The sequence below is a fragment of the Balaenoptera musculus genome, chromosome 2, assembly GCF_009873245.2.
Source record: "Balaenoptera musculus isolate JJ_BM4_2016_0621 chromosome 2, mBalMus1.pri.v3, whole genome shotgun sequence".
NCBI lineage: Eukaryota > Metazoa > Chordata > Mammalia > Artiodactyla > Balaenopteridae > Balaenoptera > Balaenoptera musculus.
The window spans coordinates 45296296-45313069 of NC_045786.1; the positions used below are offsets into that span (position 1 = coordinate 45296296).

General features: G+C 38.3%; 1 protein-coding gene across 9 annotated transcripts in view; it reads left to right on the forward strand.

Moving 5' to 3' along the window:
* The window catches only part of MCTP2 (multiple C2 and transmembrane domain containing 2), a 257535-nt gene that overhangs the window by 100064 nt on the left and 140697 nt on the right, over positions 1-16774 (forward strand). For 7 of the 9 annotated variants that reach the window (XR_005018816.1, XM_036843935.1, XM_036843934.1 and 4 more), the window contains 4 exons: positions 9400-9542; positions 10280-10356; positions 10846-10957; positions 15033-15068. Coding sequence is in view for 8 of the 9 variants with exons in the window: in XM_036843935.1 (XP_036699830.1) it covers positions 9400-9542; positions 10280-10356; positions 10846-10957; positions 15033-15068 (368 nt within the window). In the remaining variant the exon portion in view is untranslated. Of the gene's footprint in view, positions 1-9399; positions 9543-10279; positions 10357-10845; positions 10958-12728; positions 12800-15032; positions 15069-16774 lie in introns of those variants that run through there. The other 2 variants (XM_036843937.1, XM_036843940.1) reach the window with 2 other exon arrangements.

A 16774-nucleotide genomic window follows, 5' to 3' on the forward strand; every position in this document is an offset into this window, starting at 1 on the left:
TGTTATTTTCACCACCCCGCATTGGTTAAAGCAGTTGCCCAGATTACAGGGGACAAGTAGGGTACCCTGCTTCTTTTTAATTTATTATTTATTTATTTATTTATTTATTTATGGCTGTGTTGGGTCTTCGTTTCTGTGCGAGGGCTTTCTCTAGTTGCGGCAAGTGGGGTCCACTCTTCATCGCGGTGCGTGGGCCTCTCACCGTCGCGGCCTCTCTTGTTGCAGAGCACAGGCTCCAGACGCGCAGGCTCAGTAGCTGTGGCTCACGGGCCCAGTTGCTCCGCGGCATGTGGGATCTTCCCAGACCAGGGCTCGAACCCGTGTGCCCTGCATTGGCAGGCAGATTCTCAACCACTGCGCCACCAGGGAAGCCCGGCACCCTGCTTCTTGATGGAAGGAGCATCAGTACTTGGAGGTTGTGCTTAGGTATTAGGTGTGGCTGCACTTATGAAAGCTTTAGTGTGCAATGGGTCTGGGACTGAGGCTTGGCTCTAGCAACTCAGTAGCCATCCTCATCCTTAACACTGCAACATAATACCGTTTTAGGAGGAGCAAATGAGATCCCATCCATTGTGAGTATTATACTAAACTTCAGTCCTGTTGTCTCTTTTCCATAAAGGCTGGTATCCATTTCATTAGACTTAGATTTATGCCTAAATGATAGCTTCGGCTGGGGACATTTGAAGTATTTTTATTAATAAAGAGGAGAATGTGAAGGTGTTAATAGTTGTGTGTACTTCGGCAAAGTGGATTTCTGGAACACCGAGAGCTGATACCCTTATAGATCTGGGAGGTTTGACCCTTTATAGAGACTTCAGGCAGCTACATTCATTGGCTTTCTGGCTTACTCGTAACTTTATTTCCTTTTATCCCCCCAATGCGTTCTGCTCTGTTTATAGTGCTGCCTCCTGGCCACTGCCTCTCTTCTCCTTTTTTCTATGTGGTCATGCTTTCCTCTAACTTTTACCTGGCTTCCTCCTCCTTTGGTGTTACAGGGCAACCATGCATGCTGTCTCTGAGCAGAAGTTTACACCCCTGTGTACTTCTGATCACCTCATCAAGAATAGGGGTGCAGGCATCTCTTCTTAGTGATCACTTCAACAAAAGCCAATTTGTTCAATAATCTACTCACCAAATGGCCCATTTACTGAATCCATCAGTATATTGACAATGTCTTTCATCTATTTATAAAATTAAGTGTATAACATTATTGGATGAGAACTTTTAAAAACAACTTTGGAAGGTCTCTGGGTCATAATAGTTAATTGGCTCTGAAGACAAAGCCAGAACAGCATCTTAAATAATATTTAATTTGTCTCAGGCCAAAGAAGATGATAGAAAGGAATGGACATGGCCTGGCCTAAGCCGAAGATCCCAGAAAGGGGATGACTAAAGACAGAAAAAGAATATTAGGGGGAACAGAGGTGGGGAGCAGGCAGAGAGTAGGGCAGGTAGGGAAGTCTTGGGGTGGAGTGGGTGGGGTGAAGGATGTTTGTGGGGGAGCATGGTACAGGGGGAGAATCTGAGGGCCCCATGAGGACCTCACTCTCCACAGCTCTCTTAATTCCCATTATTTATTCTATGCAAACTTTAAAAATAGTCAAAATAAACAGTTTTGGTAAAACTTTATAAATAGTTAAAATAAGCAAGTTTTGGTAGAATTGGTAAATTCAGATCCTCAATCTCACTGTAAATTGGCCACTGGATGGTCTTTCAAAAAAATGGATTTTGGTGAATTTGGTACACTACATCACAGGGTCCAGCCATGGGCAAGCCTTGTCCAAGGTGCCGCTGGGCTGTTGTCCATGGTGGGCTCTCCAATAGGAGGGGAGTCAATCTCACTGGGAGAAAAGCTCAGGAGTGGTTCAACCAGGATGTGCTAAGTGACAGAACATGGCCAGCAAGGCCCTTAGATGGTCTGGGAGGAAACGGTTCTTCTGAGGTTGGTACCAAAAAAACAGAAGCATGCAGCCACCATGTGCAGGAGAAAGGGAATGTGCATATTCCCTTCATTTAATTGTAGTGGATAAAGCAATCCTGGGAATGTGCATGTTCCCTTCATCTAATTGTAGTGGATAAAGCCTGGCTTGGAATTCTGCTAGACTGGAATCTCCTGCTCTCTTAAGTAAAGTTGACTGTGCTCTACAAAGGGAAAGTTGTTTCTCCTGTCCCATGTGACTGAGGAAAAATGCCCTTGAGTTTCCATAAGGCCCATTATGGTTTCTGAAGGGGTCTGTTAAGAAAGCTGCAATCGGACATGGCTTGCTCTGGAAATCTCAGTGTAACTGCTAGAGGGCAGCAGCAGCTGTTCAAAAATCATCACTTGCTTGTTTTCTGAAATCACGTCTGGCTCTTATTTAGCCACCCTTGGAGAAAGTCAGAACTTATGGATCCCATATGGAAACAACTCAGATTTACTTCTTTTTCTGGCAAGAAGAAACATTCCAAATAGGTATACATATTGCAAAGAATCTAAAGATATGTGTATAAATATAATGAATCTTATTACTCTTAAGCCAGAGGATAGGAAAAAAGTCAAATTTATGCTTTTCATATGTGTTCAAATCTTTTTATGCAGAATGAATTCATCTATGTGTATCTCAGTTTCCCTAAAGACTTAGTAAATAATTATTGACTTGAAACTGAACTCTTAAGATCCCCTGAAAAAAGTTCTCAGGTATTACAAAATGTGAACTTCGTGTAAAATTATGGAGATCATTTCCTTTCATAAACAAACAACAACTCTGAGAAATGCATTTAATTAGGAAACTTTTCTAGCTTAAGACCACGTTTCTTTTGGAGACCCTATATGGCTGAAGTTTTTAACTTGGCGAATGAGCTTTGCTGGTGACAAATAAGTAGGTTTTGTCTACAAATACAGCTTTTGCATTCAATGCATTGGATTTTTAGTTTAAATTAGGAATGCTAGTTTTAAAAACCTATAGTACGTAAACTATATGATATAGTGCATATGTGTGTATATATATATATACACACACACACATACACTCATACAAATAGATACATAAATGACCATTAAACTGATTTATAGAAATATATTTACGGGCATGGAAGGGGACAGATGTGTTATTGACTGAAGAAGGCAGGTAAAAGAATACAATATGAAGGCTGATTCCTTTTTGTGAAAACTGTGTTTGTGTAAAGTCTCGGTGCATATCAAGATAGTAAGCTTTTCTAGATGGTGGTGATTTTCTTTCTTTCTTTCTTGTTTTTTTTTTTTTTTAATTAATCTTGACTTTCTGCTTTTTCTACTACCATGGCCATGAGTTGTTATACTAGAAAAAGCAAAGAGAAGATGTTGGTAATTGGAGTTTCATTACAGATTTATCTTATTTGCATATTGGGCTAGTTCTTGAGCCAGTCCATGTGATTTTGTCTGTTCTATTCAACCACTTCACCTGTTGATACTGCCCATCTTTTCCATAACACACTCAATCCGGTAATAGCCCCTTGGGATGATAAGTCAAATGCCAAGAGAGGGCTTCCCTGGTGGCGCAGTGGTTGAGAGTCTGCCTGCCGATGCAGGGGACACGGGTTCGAGCCCTGGGCTGGGAAGATCCCACATGCCGCGGAGTAACTAAGCCTGTGCGCAACAACTACTGAGCCTGCGCGTCTGGAGCCTGTGCTCCGCAACGAGAGGCCGCGATAGTGAGAGGCCCGCGCACCACGATGAAGAGTGGCCCCCGCTTGCCGCAACTAGAGAAAGCCCTCGTACAGAAACGAAGACCCAACACAGCCAAAAATCAAATAAATAAATAAATAAATTTATAAAAACAACCAAACATACAAACACATTAAAAAAAAAAATGCCAAGAGAACAGAATCTTCAAATATGATGGTTCTTGATGACTCTCTCCTGATGATAAACTTGAGTTACGTGTCCTTCTTATTGAGCTGCCTGTTATTTTCATAAGATTAAACCTGCAAAGTTCTCTGAAATCCTGATGAATCCCCTTAGGACTGTAGGTGGGGCAGTAGCTAGTACTCATGAATACTTAGTGACTTTCAGATTTTAAACAGCCCATTCCTTCCAAGACAGCTCAGATTGTTTCATGAAATTTTCCCAAACCACATGGGATCCCTGTGAGAAGGATATAACATAAGGAATTTTCTGTTCAACTTTTGAAGACAGAAGGGGATATAAACATCACACCTTTAGAAGGGACATATAGAGACAAATTATCAGTGCATGTTACTTGGACAGCTAAAATAAAGTAAATGAATATTTAATTAGTACCACATACATTGTTACACACTCTCCCCTTTTAAATTAATTGAGTAGTAATAGTATAAATAGAAGCACATACTATGTAAATGTTTGGAACCTCTTGTTACCGAAGTATAGTGGTTCATTCAGTTCTCAAGATAATTCTACAAAGTTGGCATTTTTCCATCTACAGGTGAAGATAGTAAGGCATAAGGAAATTACGATGCCTAAAGTTATACAGTTACTGAAAGGAAGGTCTGGGAGTTTAATCCACCATGCCCATCCTACTTCAAAGTTTATTCATTTATCATATCTTCATATAATTCACCTACCTTGCATATTAGGCAACTCTGGGCATGCATTTCACCTTCCAGAGCTTTGATTTGGAGGAGTTTAATATTACGTTCATAGGTGCCCCAAGTAAAATGTTTTCTATATTTAAATAATTTTATGAAATACAGAGTAGAAAAGTTTTAAGCTGTTTTTATTATTGCTTCTGTTTGTCATTAATACAGTTCTTAGCTGTGTTTAATATTTTACTCTACATAGGGAAGTTCCAAGTAAGAAAAGAGTAAACAGCTTTTCCCAGTGGTTTTGATGACATAACCCTTTCAGTCCGTGGAGCATCTCGAGGTATGAGTGTTCCATGGATCATGCTTTGTGAAACCCTGGATCGGTGCTTCTTATAGTTTGGGTATAGCTGTCTCCTCAACTCCCCGGTGCTGTGTTATCTCAACTACCAGGTTTCTTCGCTTTAGCCTTTTTCTTCTTCCTTCTAAATTATAAGCTGCTGCCAGATTTATATTTCTGAAGCTTGGCTCTGATCATTTTACTCTCCTACTCATAAGTAAACCTGAATTTCCTTCCCTCTCACACTAAAATAATTCCAGATGGACCAAAGACTTAAGTGTAAAAAACGAAAAGCTGCAAAATCAGTGGAAAGAAACATGGCTGAACTAACTTAAAATCCTTTAGTGAGAAAAATTCTTCTAAGCAGAATGTTAAACGACAGTGCCATAAATAAAACTGGTAAATTTGCCTAAATAAAAATGGAAATAACTTATTGCAAGAAGTAAGGTAAGTCTAAACAAAGTATGACAAGATTTACAGCCAATGGCTGCTTTCCATAATTAAGGGTTCATTCAAATCCATAAGCAAAAGACAAAACCTTGAGCCCATAGAAAAATGGGTAAATGATATCAGTGAGAATTTCCCTGACAAAGAAAGACAAATGTAGGTCACTAAAATATGAAAGATCCTAAGCTTTACTCAAAATGTTAATGATAGAGAAAAATGGAGATACTATTTTTTTTTACCTGCCATTTTTTCAAAGTAAAGGTTTATGACATCAAATATTGGTGAGCATGTAAAGAAAAAAAATACAAAACGTATATTCTTGGTGGAAGTGTAAATTTTGACAGACTTTGGAAGAACAATTTGACAATGGCTGTCAGAACCAGAAAAGACACATTCATTTGCCCTGCAGTTCTTTTGAATATAATCACATAGGAACTTCAAGATAGTCATACAAGGATGCTTGTTTTAGTATTGTTTGTTGCTAGTAAAAAAAAAAAAGAATTGGAAGTTGATGTAAATGTTTATTATTTGGTAACTAGTTACATAAATTAAGATACAACAACACAATGAAAATGTATGCAGTTGATAAAAGAAAAAAAAAACTGGTGAATCTGTATTGCTGATGTGAACAGAGCCTCAAGGTACTTTAGTTGTGAAAGCACAGAGTCCAGTGCATTTATTATGATTACATTCGAGTTAAAAGCAATTCATGTATTTTTTCCTGTAAAACACTCAAGAAGCTGGTGCATGTGAGGAATGGGAATGAGGAAAGATTAAGAGGGTGGAGAGTTTTCCTTTCATACTTTTCAGAATCATGTGCATGTATTACACTTGTTAAAAAATTTAGAAAAAGAGAACAGGAAAAACAAAACTACCCTATATTTCTTACAGAACAAAAACTTAACTCCTTATTTTGTGATTTTTAAGGCACGTCAGTCTGACTCAAAACCGGGGTTTTTAACTTTCTCACTATACATTTTTCCCCCTTAATTTCTGGATGAATTGAAATGCTTGCTTGGCACCGCACAGATCTAGTCATTTTGGCCTCTTTCCCCTTTCAGTGCCGATTCCTCCAGCCCAAATGGCCTCAGTCCTTTTCCGCTTGGCCAGATCCGCCCATGTTTCAATTCCCATCTCCTTTATTTCAGCCTCCACTGATACCCCAGCTGGAACTAACCTTTCCCGCCTGTGAACTAGCATAACCTCCAAGTTCTGTTCTATTTTGACACTTACCTCTTGGACCTTGGGTTATATATACCGTCTGCCTGCTGCACGCCAGGTACAGAAGAAAAGGCTCTGGGATGGATCTTCCTTTGTCATCCCCCTTAGTACTCAGTAACACTGAGCCATGCTCTGAGGCAGCCTGTGTTTGTGGCACGTGAGTGACGTTAGCGGGCCTGACAGGTACAGGGTCAAGGGAGGCGTGGCCAGCCAGAGCGTCAGGAGCAGAAATAAGGACTGTCCCGCACTGTTGTCGGGAGTGTGAATTGGCACAGCATTTCTGGAGGACCAGTGAGTGGCTGTCAGTCTGTCTCAGCACACACAGAACCACAGGACCTTTTGCATGGGAGCAGGAAGCTCTGGCTATTGATGCGTGATAGCTACATATTCTAAATTTGAGGCTCTGTGACTCTGTTGAGTCCACATGGCAGAACGGGTGGCGACCCCAGGAGGGAGGCACCGTCTCCGGCCTCCTAGTTTCATTCTCCTCCCAAAGTTCCACGCTACCTCTTTATTCCAAGGAGCCTCATTGTTTATGAAGCGCCCTGTGAAAGAAAGGTTAAAGTCCACCCATTCAGGTGTCATCTCATCATTTGTATAATCTGGGCATTGCATTCCTGAGCGGCGACCCCCCTTTTCAGAACCTGCCTAGTTAAGATGTCACTTGCCTGACAGTGAGGCACTTAGGCTCAGAGAGAAAAAAATCACTACGTGCCTCCTGCCCCCCCTTCTCAAATTTTCCCTAACAATTAACGCCGTACTCACTTGACACCCTGGTTCCTTGTTTGGCTTTGTAAACCCTGGTCCCTTTTTCTATTAATTCCAGACATTAATATTTTCTTTCACGCAACTGCTGCCATTCACCCGTGAAACAGTTTGAACATTATGTAGCTGTCAAGATGCCTGGGGATTACCCAGTATGCTTTGCCTGTGAGAAAGTGACACCACCGAGGCCTGGTTTTGAGATGTTTATTTTGAGAGCACGCTGACAAGCATGAAGGCCTGATCCCAGAGTGGCAATTTCATTTAATTAAAGGCCTCTTTTTATTAGAGTTTTCCCCCCACTTTTTTTTTTTTTTAATCTATATATATCAGAATGACTGTTAAAATCTGACTTGCCGCAGGTGTTCTCTTGTACTCTCAAAGAGGGGGTGTGGACAGATTACTGACTCACTAGTGACTATTCCACTGATTGGGTGGGAATGCCTTCATTTTTACTATCCTGCTCAGAATTGCTGCTTCAGCGTGTGCGAGTGTGTGTGTGTCCAGGTTTAAAGTAAAGACTGCTGGGTTTCTGCCCCTTTGTTGCCAAACTTAAAACGTGAGTGTCGAATATGTATATGTGTATATGTGTAGCTTGATTTCTTTGTTTGAAAGTTAGTAGCCTTGCCATACTGGAATGGCTGAATTATCCAAATGATAACCTTGGTTACTCTGTTAAGACTTTTAGCCAATGTGTATTATCTTGCCCCCAAGTGATGTGACCCCCAGTTAAAATAGTTGGGATAAGAATTGCATTCATGTTCAGGAGTTTTCCGTCCTGCAGAAACCTCAGAAAGAGCTGAAAAAAAAAAAATGATTGAAATAATTCATGGTGGGTATTAACGAGTTGGAAATGTTTGTGACAGAGTAGCCTAATTAATTTTTGATGTAATATTCTTCGACTACATCGGCTTGACTTTAATATCAAGAACTCATGTCAGTAAATCTGTGGAGGCCTCTGCTGGGCGTTGTCCAAGGCACCTGGAATGTGTCAGTGAACAAAACAGACCGTTGGTCTTTGAGCACTTATTCAGAGCATGGTTCACGATGAATTATACCAGCGTACCTCCCCAAATTAGATTTTTTTCCTTTCTTTGTAGCATTATCGGCTGGCCTGCATTCATGCCCTCGTGGATTATTCATTTATTTGTGCCTCCTTTATTCATCCTTCACTAGGTAGTAATGTGCAAGTATGTCCCGGTCACTGTTCTGTGTCCCGAGTATGATGGCACACTTGCATGCATGTAACACACTTGCACAACACATTAATCCTGGTATTATGTTTGTGGGCATTTTTTTTTCCTCAACTGATCTGAAAAATGTGGAGGAGGGTCCATCATCGGCCCTTCTTTCTGCTTTGGACATAGTGGCTATAGCGGGACATTATTCATTCCTTTTCAAAGCTTCCCGGGAGGAGGCAGCAGGTCAAGGGTGGTGGCCCAAGGCCGGCGGGTCGGAGGGCCTTGTTGAGGGGCGTTCAGCTGGCCAGGGGGAGACAATGTTCTCTGCTTTACCGCAGGTGCGGGGGATGGCGAAGAATGGCAACTTTGTCAGTTTAATCTCTACGCCCCCCGTTCCGGTCTGAGTCCCCAGGCCCCATCTTTTGAGTCAGTGGTTCCAGGGATTGATTGATTTATTATGATTATATTATAAAGTACAGGGTTCTGTTGAGTCAGCCATCTGGCCAAATGTTTGAAAATGGTTTCTTTCCATTTTCACTGACTCACTGCCATTCTTAGGAGGAGTGGGCTTCTCCCCAGGACTCCTGAGATGCTTGGCTGGTGCTGGTGGATTTTATTTCTTGAATTTTTTTGTGGGTAGGAGAGTGATGACATACCCACAATGAAACCAAACAGAAAAAGCTCAAGGAGCCCATTTATATTCTACCACGAAAGGCAAAGAAGAATCAGTCATTTACCCCAGATTGTTTCACTTCTCTCCCCTCTCCACCTCTGGGGCCCTCAGTCTCTGTGCAGGGAGACATTTGTTCTGGGTGTGCTCAGTGAAGTGCTTTGAGCCTGGAGAGCGTGGAAAGAATCTTTACTTAATGGAGATCCTAGGCTTTTTACGTATATTTTTAAAACCTGTCTTGCTCTCTTTTTCGTTTAAAGGCACGAGTGATCCCTATGTGAAATTTAAGCTGAATGGGAAGACTGTGTACAAAAGTAAAGTCATATATAAGAACTTGAACCCAGTTTGGGACGAGATAGTCTTATTGCCAATACAAAGCCTTGATCAAAAGCTGCATGTGAAGGTAATCCCAGATGACTTTCAAATCTGCTCTTTTATTAAAAACATTTATTTCTCAGCCATCTTCGCCCTCTTAAAAGTCAACTTCCCCAAATTCATTCTTGTATCATTCCTAAGCACTGGGTTAAAAATATAAGTATGGAAGGGATTCTTTTTACCCTTGGTCAAACTGTATGTTACTCTCAGATCTAGCAGAGTGAAAATAATATCTCCATTGATTGTATTTAAACTTACTGAATGTGGAAGAATTATTACTGCCAGTGCAGTGGTGACAAGTACTAAAGCCTTTCTCAGAGAGCTTTAAGCTACCAGTTGTAAGCGTCAATTGCTCTAACATCTGGGTTAAAACTGCATGAGTTGAGTGCAGGATGGGATTGCTATAGAATATTTAGCAAATTTCTATTTAATTGGCAGACTTGCTCACTGTGGAAAATACTAAATTTTATTGAGAGACCATTTAAACTACAGAGAGTGGTCTATTGTGCATAATATCTTAATGCGTATGAATACTGCCTTAAAAGTATTTTCTGTTATTTTGGCCATAGTAAGCAAAATGCACAGGTTTGAATAATTTTGTTCTCTCCATCAGCTTGGTTAAATTCTTCTTTATACTGTGCAAATTATTTTTAGATCTAGAAAACTGAATTCAAAATTCCCAGCCTATTGCATTTATCCATACTTTGATATACTCAGTTGGTTTGCCATATTAATGTGTGTTACTGGCCCCCTTCTTCTTTGTAGGTGTATGATCGAGATTTAACTATATCTGATTTCATGGGTTCTGCATTTGTCGTTCTGAGTGATCTTGAGCTTAACAGGTATTGTAATTTTACCATCTAGTTGTTATTAGTGAATTTTAGAGGGAACTCAAGATAATCAAATGACAAAATCTGAATAAATGAAGGAGTGCTTTAAAATGTGAGTTTTTCTATAATTTTTGCTTTTTAGCTCCCAAATATATATTGGTCAGATATTACATCTTCTATAACGTAACCTAAAAGGTGTATTGAATTTTGTACTTTCGTGTTCATTAACCTACTTACCTTAAAATTAAAACAAGTATTTACATTTTCTTTGGGCAGTAGGGGAGAAGAATCAGTTGACCAACTGTTGAATTAGGCAATGCCAAACAGTTTCTCTACCCTGAAGATGGTTGGTTTATTTTCACTGAATCTGGTGCTTTTTTTTAACTTGTGTCTCACCCCTGTTCAGAGGTAGGAGATTTTTATCATAAGCTCCTGATGTATTCTAAGGCTATAAAGTACTACCAATAAGTGCTACCATTATTTGTTGCTTTTTGCTTATAGAACGACTGAACATATTTTAAAATTGGAAGATCCAAACAGTTTAGAAGATGACATGGGAGTGATTGTATTAAATTTGAACCTAGTAGTAAAACAGTGTGATTTCAAGAGACACGTGAGTGTGACCCTTTTTTTCTTTTTAAAATTCTCCATTGCAACTTTTCTTTGATAATTGGGTTGCCAGATGACTGACATTTTTGTATTTATTTGGGTAGGGGGAAAAACTGCATAGAGACTTAAAGTACCTATCTGTGATAACGTACACCCTTTCTTTTGGAAACCTGGAAAGAAATCCAGTACGGAATGATCTCTATTTTGGCTAGGGATGTAAACATTATTAATATTGTAGCAATAATACTATTGCTGTTATTAAATGTTTATGCTGCTTATGGTTTGCGTGTCACAGATCATACAAATATGCTTTTTCTAAATGTTAAGGTTTCCATTTACTGTTTTCTTAGGTACTAGATGACTTAGGCATTATTTAGTTATGAAAAGCTGTCCCCAGGATTTAGTCATTGTGTTGTACGTTACTAAGGTGATCAAGTATACATTTGCAGCATTTCCGTTTCATCTTCTTTTTTCTTTTAGCTACCAAATTTTCTATTGAGAGTTCTTCTGGGAAGACACACATTTAATATTCTCTAGTCTATTACATGGGAATTTCTAGTTAATGCATTACCTATTAAAGATGTCTGTAACATCAAAAAGCATTGGATTTTGTGACAGTATGATGGGGACTCTGTTTTTAGGAGCAAATATGTGAATACAAACCATAATCTTATTTTATATTCTGGTATTATACCTTAAAATTCCAAGAATGAAAATGAGAATGAAAGCATCTTGGATTGTCATTTATTTGAAAGGTATTTAAAAAGCCAATTAAAAACAGCTACTTGAAAAAGGACTAAGATGTGTTAAAATTTCAGCATGTTTAGAATCTGGTATGAAAATCTGAAGCCTGTTTATAAAGTAGGCCTCCAATAATACCTCTTGAATTGAGTCAGTGAGGTCAGTGTGGAGAATATTCTTCATTTTGACATTACCTTTGCTGTTAGTTGTAATTTATTTTCTTGATGAAAATCATGAGTGATTTACTAGTAAACTCACTGAAGATAGTTTAAAGGAGTAAAAAAAACAACAAAAAAATGCACAGTGATTTTTCAATTGCCAGAGGGTCAACTAAACAGTTGCTATTTTTAATTTGAATTCTTTACTTATAAGCATTTACTTGATAACTTTGGGGGGGGATATCTCTATTTATTAATTAAGAAGTGGCACTGTTAAAACCTGAGGCCTCAATAACGTTGATATTTTGATGTTAAAATGTTTTAAGCATGTCAAAAATATTTTTTTTTCTACCCAACATAGTGACGGAGGGATTTCCTTTAACGTCTCTTACTTTTGATGGCATTGTCATCGGATTCAGTGGCAGGGCATCCAGTAGGTTACCGGTTCCTTGAGCTGGATGCCAGGTTACAATGACATGCCATGGAAATGAGCATATTATTTGCCACATGGTTGCATAATTGCCAGCTGATATGTTCTGAAAATTTCTTACATGTTTAAGTGGGGTTTGTAAACTTGGATAATGACCTCATGAAGATAGCTGCATATTTCAGCTGCGTAATAGCTGTATATTTATTCCACAAGTGGATTTTTCTGTAGTGTATTGGATCCTATTTAGCAGTACTTCTGGCACTTAAAATATGTTGAAATAGTGCCAAAATTTGGAGTTCTTAAGTAGAGCCATTTCAGTCAAAATTTATTTCAAATTGCAGAGCAATTAATACTCAATGCAGCTTGAGTTTGTTTTTGGAAAACATCTCAAAGCCTATCTTTTCAGAGCCCTAAAAGGAGACACACTTGTCATCCTATTTAGTTTGGCCCTTCTTTCCTTGACTCCTCCACCCCGTTTTTGAGAGTTTGTCAGATGGTACGCATTATCTACTTGCTGGTATGATTTCTCATTTTCTTTGTTCTTTGCTTGTCTGGCAGGGTCTAGTGTACAATATATTTACTGTATATACGAGTGTACATACATATATATACACATATACGTGTATATAGATGTACATATATAAATAAAATGGGGTATTATAGAAATAATAATAATGGTAATGCCTGTTCTGTTTGTTCTGATTGGTAGTGTTATTTTTCTGTTTATATACTTGTTCAAAGTATACCTGAGCAAGGAATAATTTATCCTTGGCCATGTGTGGTTCTTCAACTTACAATGCATATCAGGGGCCCTTTGGATAGAGTAGGTATCAGAAAACTGTTGATCTTTTCATTGAGTTTAAGTTAGTATTTAAAGATATTCTTATATTGGGGTTTTAAATGGGGTAACTAACACGGGAGACTGAGATTATTTGGGAATAATTTGTTTATAAATTTCCATTTTAATTTAAAGCCTGATGGAGAGATTTCAGTTTGAATTCTCGGTTTTGTACCCATATTTCTTCCCGTTGTCATTGAGGCAGTCTTTGTTGCTTTAGAGCCAAGCCAGTAAAAATCTTAACATGTGCAAAATGTCTGTGAATTGACCCTCAGGGCCAGGGATTTAAGTGCATACGGGCATGGTGCAGTTAAGGGGTAAGGCACTGGGTGGAGGGCTGATAAACCTGCCCTCTGTCTTTTTTTCTCAGCAAAAATAGGATTTTAGTTATAATTATGAGCTCTGTCATCAGACTGCCTGGGTTTGAATCCTGACTCCACTATTTTTAGTTTTGAGAAGTTAAGTGATCAGGTCAAATTCCCAGAATTACTTAATTCTCAGCTACAATTTGTGAAATGAGGATTTAAAAGAAAGATTATCTATTTTATAGGTTTGTAAAGGTCAAGATGATCAAATATAGTGCTTAGCATGGAGTAGACACCCGATATATGGTAGCTCTTCGTAGTGTAGTAAGCAGACAGTAATACTCATTTTCCATTAATTTCCTTATCTATTTTTTAATCTTTGGTGATATAAAAATCAAACGAATTGTATTTCAAAAGGCTATTTAAGAATAGCCATGTGTACCTACAAGATGGTGATTAATTTTAGTGGTTGTTCTGGTTGAAAATATTTGTTCATATGTTGTTGGGAAAATACAAAAAGAACTGATTTTAATACCCAGATTGTAGTATCTATAACTCTGGGTCACATGCTGAGTGGTTGAGCTTAACAGTTTCACCAGGGAAAGTGTTTTTCCTGAAGAATATTTTCAAGACATTTTTGTACCAGCGTTTCTACTTGCTGGTCCCTGGAATATAAGTGGATTTTCCCCAAAGACAATTTGTTTTCTGGTTTCTAATTTACTGGGGAGACTTATTGGCAATGTGGATAGGTCATTTGCCTAAAGGCATTTTTTTTCCTTACTCATAATAGTTACTATGGGCTGCTCAATTAGATTCATAATTGAGTTGTAATCTGCCAAATTTTTCCAAGTTTTAACATCCAGTTAGCTGGTTAACCAGCCAGAGTAGAGCTTTGCAGTACTGCATGGTGACAGGAGTAATGAGAGGATTTTGTTAGGAGAGAACTTTAATTGTAGACGAAATTCAGCAGTCTTAGCTCGACAAATGAGAGATCAAAAGAGAACAGTGGTGAAGTTACTGGCTGTTCAGAACATTTTTTTCTTCCCTCCCTCACTGGTACATTAGCCTATTTTTCTTCATTGTGAAGAAATGACTCAGATTGTTTTTCCTATTATTTCGATTATTGAGATTTTCTCATCAGAGGGCAATGGAATTATTTTTTTCTAGTATCTAAAACTACAGAAACCTAAACATGAACTAACTTTGTCCATGAATTTCTTAAACATTTTTATAATGCTATCTGAATATTTCAGGTAGAAAAAACCTGCCTTTCCACTTTGCTTTTCGAGGTAAAATTAGAGTGTTTTCAGGCAAATAAAAACATAAATGTACCTGTAAGGACTGAGCAGTATTCTGTGTCCTTGTCTTTTCATTTTTGAATACTGTGAGAAAATGATGTAACACAACCACAGAAATGTGATTTTTCTAGGTTTCTAACTATTTTCTTGCTCAAATGTGTTTCCTCTGAAACCTTAGAATGTGGGTGTCAGTTGTTCGAACATAGTCTGCACCATCTAACTAGCATGATAACATCATCATGTTGTTAACGGCTCTATTTCTCTCTTTTATTTTGCCATTTTTCACGATTCAATGGACATAATCCTTAGCGTTGGTCAAATCGGAAGCAGTTAAGTGCCAGCAAGGTAAATATAGCTGTTTTTTTTCCTTTACATCATGTGGATCACCTTTGTAGCAAAGACAAATGTAGACAAGATTATTATCCAACCTTTACATGGAAAGGCTTTCTTTTCCTCTTACTGCTGTTATGAATAAAAAGGAAACAAACTCCCTTTTAAAATTTCATTTAATAAGGGCATAGCCAGATGTTTGAACTTACACTTGTTTTAGTGTTGACATTTTATATGTACCGGTCATGTTAGAATGTTACACTTCATTAAGCTTGAATTATTTGGAGTCGTAGTGCAGTTAGATTTAGTCCTTTAGAAAGCTATTTACCATTCGGTGGAAACTGTTATAAGGGCAGTGAAAAGATTGAGAAGAATACGTGGTATATTTTATAAATCTTTTTTATATTACTTTTATTTTACCTTTTTTTTTTTGTGAGCGTTTCTTTAAAGATTTCTCCATGAAATACCAGTGACTTTTTTACATTGTTAGTATCATTTTAAACAATTACATACTTCTGTGCAATTTATAAAAAGTATAGGTGTACCAAGGTAGGGATGTGTTATTATCAGGTTATTAAGGTAACACATTGTAACTTAAGTGACTAAATGTCAAAATTAATGTAAATGTAAACAAAACCAAAAATATTATGTATAACTTACTTTAGCAGGTCTACTGCTTTTAAAAGAGGAATAACCAAGATGGAGGTGGCCGTGATGTGTCCGTGTTTGAGGGGAGGGTGCGTGGGCAATCTCTGTATATGCATTTATTTATACACACATATGTGTACACAGATATATGCCATCTCTCATTTCTAACCTCACCACACTGCAGTTGTTTACTTCTCTATAAAATAAGGAGATTGAAACAAAGATTTCGTGTGTTTGTAAGAGCGTGTGTATGTGAAAGAGAGAGAGGGAGAGATTTGTAACCTGACTAGTTCCTAGGAAAGAAGGTAAACTTTCTAAACCTTGCTTTTTAAAATCCAGAGGAATCAAAGTTCTGACTCTTCCTAAAATGTATATCCTTTGCATTTTTGAGCACTTTAAAAATAACCAGGCTAAGGTGGTTTTCTTTTTTTTTTAATCTTCCCTGTTCACTTGGTTTCCAAGACTCTGGTTCTTTTTAGAAATAAACTTAAGAGACAATAAATAATCATGTGAAGTGGTCTCAGGAATTCCTCCAACTTTTGTCTTATTCCTTTATAGTCACTAGAGGGTAGAAGAACATCATTTCTCTCCGCAGAAGGGAGCCCGGCTCTCCCTCTCATGTATTAAGAGTTGCTGTAACCATTCGGAGCAGTAAAGTTTCCCAGCATGCTCTGGCGAAACCTGACAAAGCAGTATTTTCTCATTTATTGATTCTGCTGCTGCACTAAAACACTGGTACTGTACATCAATAACCATCTTTAGTTAGGGAGCTCCGGCCTGTGGAAGAGCACTGGCGGTTTGCAGAAGAACATAAAGGCTAGAAAGAAAAATTGTGAGCTTGGGGAATATGGGAGTCTAGAGGAGGACAGAAGAGGTTAGGAAGAACAGCCAAAGGAATGAAGAGGGGGAGGAAAAATGTTGACGGCCGGGATAAAGATATCAAAAATATGAAAGGAACAGAGGATCCTGGAACTGTCATCTTCTTTTTTTCCCTATCATTGTAGTTTCGAGAATTTTGACTTCAGTGCACTGGGCTCAAAGACTAAATGCCCAAACCTAATACAATGTTTAAT